General features: G+C 33.2%; 1 protein-coding gene across 1 annotated transcript; it reads right to left on the minus strand.

The window, feature by feature from the left end:
- Window positions 1–464: 464 nt before the first annotated feature.
- LOC141696056 (uncharacterized) lies at window positions 465–3,162 on the minus strand. Its single transcript, XM_074500247.1, has 4 exons — window positions 2,518–3,162; window positions 1,859–2,382; window positions 1,443–1,770; window positions 465–1,037 (listed from the first exon to the last, which is right to left on the minus strand). The coding sequence occupies exons 1-4, from the start codon at window positions 3,160–3,162 to the stop codon at window positions 465–467; spliced, it is 2,070 nt and encodes a 689-aa protein (XP_074356348.1).
- Between the last annotated feature and the right edge of the window lie 2,838 nt (window positions 3,163–6,000).

Raw genomic sequence — 6,000 nt, forward strand, 5'->3', positions numbered from 1 at the left:
ATACAGAAAAACACAATGAAGTCGGATTTAAAAAAAAATACCGTTTGACGGGAAAAATCAAATAAAAACGGAGGAAAAACTGAGATTGTGTGTGGGAGGGTGCAGATTAGTTGGGTGTGGTGCTTTTAGGGGGACATTGATCTAATGCCTTAAGCATCTCAAAGGGTATTAGGGTATTAGGTAAACTTGTTAGCTAAAATATAATTAGCTCAAATTTTGTTGAACCTATAAGGGTTTATGCTCCAGTGCATGGTCGTTAAGTCGATAAGTCGAGCCCGAGTATTGTGGAATTGACTAGTCGACAAGTCACCCGACTAGTCGTAAATAGTCGACAATATCATATTTAGAGTGATTATAATATATAATATAAGTAAACAAACTTCAAAATAATAGTTCAAGTAAAAACTAATAGATAATAAGTTCAAATACCCAAAGTCAAACATCTCTAATCAAATAAAAAATAACTAAAGAGTCAAATTAACTAAACAAACACAATCATGCATCATAATCATCCATCTCGGAATCATCTCCATCTCCTCCTTGGGTATTCTCCTCGGGTGGGACACCATAATCATCTTCCACTTCCTCATCATCGAAAGGAATATTATCTTCATCTTCTTCATCAATCTGATCTTGTGTCGAACTAGTGTTCCGTCGGGTGGGACACCATAATCATCTTCCACTTCCTCATCATCGAAAGGAATATTATCTTCATCTTCTTCATCAATCTGATCTTGTGTCGAACTAGTGTTCCGTCGAGTATAGGTTAGAGTGGAACCACCTCTAGCTCTCGTCGGAAAATTACGTCCCTCAAGTGATTCGGATGCACCCGAAGCTATATCCACCGCTTCCCAAAACCTATCCTCAATGCCAACCCACTCATTAGCCCATTCCAAGTCCTCAAATACAAGTGAATCAAATTTCCTTCCTAGCTCACGTCTCTTTTTGAATCTTGAAACAATCTTCTGGTTGTATTGGACATACACCAAGTCATTCAAACGTTGATGTTCCAACCTATTCCTCTTCTTCGTATGTATCTAAATTAATTAAATGTAATTAGGTCAACACTAAGAGAAATACTTGCAAATTGGCAATAAAGTAATAAACACTTTAAAAAAGACGAGGCACTTACAAACTCAAATGTACTCCAATTACGTTCACAACCGGAAGATGATGCACACAAACCAACAATACGCCTAGCAAATGCTTGAAGCTCAATCGCACGGCCTCCATATGCATCCCACCAATCAACTAATATATAAACAAGAATAACACAAAATAAGCATTCTTTTTTTATGAAATTTACAAAGTTTTGAAATGAACTTACGAGGACTTTTTGACATTCTATGCTCAAATGCCATTTCCCTTGCAAAGCCTTCCCGAGTTTTTTTGTAGGCATCCGCATAATCACTTATTTTGTTCCTTGTATCCCTATCCTTGACCATCTTCTCAAGCACATCATTGAAATCTTCTCTAAGTCGTGAGGCATAGTCGGGATCGTTTTCAAGAAGTTCAAAGTATCTCCCGAGATTAAGAAATAAAAAAGCTCCATGTAATGGTTTTCCCATTTGAATATTCCAACGATCATCAATGATTTTCACCACTTTGTTCCCGATTTCCATTTTTCCACCTCCAAATTTCTTCTTGACTTCGGCTTTTGCATAATCAATAGCAGCTGCAATTTTAGCCAAAGCAGGCCTTTCATCACCATCAACAACGCGCAACACTTGAACAAGTGGCAGTGATGCATCTACACAATCTCCAACATAACTCCAAAAGACGGACGGGAGAACAGTGTCACAAATTTTTTTTCCATTTTCTGATTTTGATAACTTTGACATGGTTCAATCCGACCCACAAAACAAGAAACGCAATGGTTTCTGTTATTTTTTGCAAACTATCCAATATAAGAAAAGCAGTGGCAAACCTCGTAGCTCCAGTCCTGATTAGGTCCCTCCCATTAGTCTTCTCCCTCATAGCATCAAGAACATGCTCATGCCTATAGATAAATGTAGTGCATCTTCTTGCCTGGTTGATTGTCTTCTTAAATGCTGGAATTTTGCCAATGTCCTCCAACATCAAATCAACACAATGTGCAGCACATGGAGTCCAAAATAAAGTAGGCATCCTTATCTCCAAGATCTGACCGGCTAGCTTGTAGTTCGCCCCATTGTCCGTCACAACTTGCACAATATTTTTCTCACCAATTTCCTTTATATTGCTTTCAAGCAAGTTTGCCAACATTTGTGCATCATGTGATTCGCTTGAAATATTAACCGAACCCAAAAAGAAAGTACCTTCGGGGCTATTTGCAAGGAAGTTTATGAGACTTCTTCCTCGCCTATCGGTCCACCCATCGGACATAAGAGTACAACCATACCTCTTTCAAGCCTTTTCATGCTTTTTTTTCAATTTTTCAGTTTCGTCCTTCGCCTTTTTAAGTAGAGGAACCCTCAATTCATGATATGTTGGAGGCTTTAAACACGGGCCATATTGGCGTATGGACTCAACCATCACCTCATAACTCCTAGAGTTCGCCGCATTGAAAGGAATCCCACATTCATAAAAAAAATTTGCAATATGCATATGGACCCTTTCTTTCTCTTCCGAAGTTCTTAGGCGGTTCTCCAAAGTGGTTTGACTTGCCCCTTTTCTATGCCTATCTTCCACAACCTGTTCTGGGGTCTTCATTAACATGGAAGCTATTGACTTGCTGCTCCCTGACGGCGGCTTTTTGAAGTTAGATGGTTGGGCAGCAGCCTTCCCTTTACTTCCAGCAGTAGATTTTAAACTTGGTAAGGTATTTGATGCTGCGGTTGATGGAATTTCCTGAACATCATCATCGCCGTTGTCCTCTTCAAAATTCTGCACATTTTCCTTACTCATCTTCTTCTTATTTTGAACAAAGTCGTTTATTTTTGTAATATCTTTGGTTGTTTTGGGACATTTAACAATATCTGGATAACCACCAATCAAGTGTTGTTTAAATCGATTAATTCCCCCATGATTTGAATTCCCGCAAAGAATACACTTAACAACATCTTTGTTAACTTTCGGCATAGGATAAAAAGCATACTTCCATCCGGGATCATTTAATCGACTAGCTTTTCTTTTAGCATCTTTAGCCAATTCCCTCCGCGTACTTTCAGTTTCGATATCCATTTTTTTCTGTAGAAAGTATGTTGAAATTAATGTTATAATGTTATACAGGTGCAACAGAGGTGTAGCAGTGGGTGTACTGTAATGAAGCAGAGTGAAGTGAAGCAGAGTGCAGTGAAGCAGAGTGGGAGCAGGAGATCATTTTTTAATTATGTTCTTTTTTTTTTGCAACAGAGGTGTAAAAATAGTTAAAAAGAAAGACCCACTATAATTTGATGACGATGTGTAAATATACACAAAGTTTGTTTGATTGTGAAATATAAATAAAATTGAAAACTTGATTTTGGAAAATTGATAAATTAAAATTCAGATGTAATTAAAAAATAAGGGGACTTTGTTTTTTACATTAAATATTAAAATTATTTTGAAAGAATAACAATAATATTATGTGAAATAAGAATAATTAAAAAAATAAAAGTAATGAAAAAACCAGTGAACAAAATCAAAATGAAAATAATGAAAACAATTTTTGATAATTAAAGTAAAAATCAAAATTGAAATTTTAAAAAAGAAAGTTTAAATTTTTTAAAAAGAAAGTAAAAAGAAATTATATTAAATTTTTAAAAAGAAAGTTTAATATATATACTTGTATGTATATACAAGTATATACATACGCACACGACGTTAAAAAAAGTTAAAAAAGATGAAGAGATAAGAAGTTAAAAAGATGAAGAGGGAAGAAGAAGAAACAAAGAGAAGAAGAAGAGATGAAGAGATAGAAGATTGGAGAAGAAGAGACGAAGAGAAGATAGACTTACCGGAGAAAATGGAGACGAGCCGCCGCCGGAGAAGAGATAGAATTGAAGTCGTCGTATTGCGGTTGTGCCCTTTCTTTCTTTGTGTTTGAGACAAACAAAGCGTAAGTTAAACTCCAACAAACCTTTTTTTTCCAAGTCGGGTCAGTAATAAACCGGGTTTTTAGTCGGGTTTCGGGCCGGGTAAAGCCCATGAACTTCAAACTCACAAGTCGAGCCTCGACTTTTTCCCACATGTCGACTTGTCGACTAGTCGCCGACTAGTCGATGACTAGTCGTCAACATAAAAACAGTGCTCCAGTGATGTTAGTTATATTCATTAGCTATATCCAGAATATTATTTTATTTTTAATTTTAAATATACAATTAAAATAAATTTAAGCTAATTATATTCAATACAATTGAAAATAATATATATTTGTTTAAAATAATGATATTTTTATTTTTTTATATTTATGTAAATATTTTAAAGTAAATATTATAAAATTAAAAAATCATTACAATTATAAGTATAATAAAATTAATACATAGAAATATTACTTACAAATATATAGAAATTATAAGTGAAGCATAGTTTATTATAGTATAATATTAGAATTTTTAAAATAAGTATTAAAGTTACATATGTTAAATATAAAATAAGAGTTTTAAAACATATATTTTAAATAATATAAATACATATATGTATCAATGAGTTTAGGTTTAAATTAGGTAGAGAGATGTTTAAATATGACGTGAATCTTTTAGCTAATGGCTACACGATCAATAAATAAAGAAGACGGGATAAAAGATATGTAAAAATATTTCTAACAGGTGTGAGGGTTGTAGGGGTAATTTTTTTAGCTAATATGTATATGATACTGCCATATAGACTTTTTAGCTAATAGGTGCATCCCGTTGGAGATGCTCTTAGATAAGTTTTTAGTTTTCATTTTAATTTTAATTTTAATTTTAATAGTTATTTGATCATGTGACTACATATTATATATATATATGTGATGGGACCCTATCCACAGTCATAGTTGGATAGGGACCCCTTATAACCAACAAATCAGGACCGTTGAAGTGGTAAACGGAAGGCTAGGATCCGCTACTGCCGCTATGTTTCATTGCGGAGGCTGCAATGAAACATTGTGGCAGTGGCCCACATACATAATTTCCCTTTTTGCCCTTATCTATATTAATTCATTTATCAATGCTTTTTTATCTGCATAAATATTAATTTTATAAGATATTATTCTTAATATTTCTGATTAAAGATTGTATATTAAAAAATACTATAATATATTTTTATAATATTATTAAATAATTAAATATTATATTTAATATTTAATATTTTAAAAGTATTGAAACATTAAAATGAAATTAATATATTCAAATATTTAATAATAAATATTAAAATAATAAATGAAAATATTTTGATATTTAAATATTTTAATTATTCAATATTTTTAATAATAAATAAAAATATTTGAATATTTGAAAATATTAATAATGTTAAATATTAATAAAAATGAATATACCACCGCAATGTTTCATTGCGGCATCCGCAATGGTTCATTGCGGTAGTCGTTTTTCTTTACCCAGAAAACAACCTAAAACTCAAAAACAAACATATACAAACGATTTGAGGCGATTTGAGATGATTGAGACGATTTCAATCAGCGACATTGAGGCAGTTTGAGACGATTTCAATCACAATCACTCCACTGATCTTCTTGTCCATCAGGTATACAAACGATTTATAGCTATACACACACTTATACACACGATTATACAATGAGTTCGAGTTTGAGTGCGATTATACACACAATTACACCAACACTTCATCTGGTTTTATTTTGAACGCACTGGATTTTGTGCGATTTTGTTCGATTACTATTCGACTTTTTTATATGAATGTGATATTTGTTCGAAATTGTGTTGATTATGTGATAATTAGGGTTCGAATTAGGGGTAAATTAGTTAATAATTAGGTTAAATTAGGGTAATACTTGTTTCGAGTCCTGTTCTTTGTTTGTTGGTTGTTTCGAGGGGAATAAGTTAATTGGTGGGAGTAGTGGTAGTAGTGGTCATTTCGAGGGCT

Source organism: Apium graveolens, chromosome 11 (genome assembly GCF_009905375.1).
Source record: "Apium graveolens cultivar Ventura chromosome 11, ASM990537v1, whole genome shotgun sequence".
In the NCBI taxonomy this organism is placed as follows: domain Eukaryota; kingdom Viridiplantae; phylum Streptophyta; class Magnoliopsida; order Apiales; family Apiaceae; genus Apium; species Apium graveolens.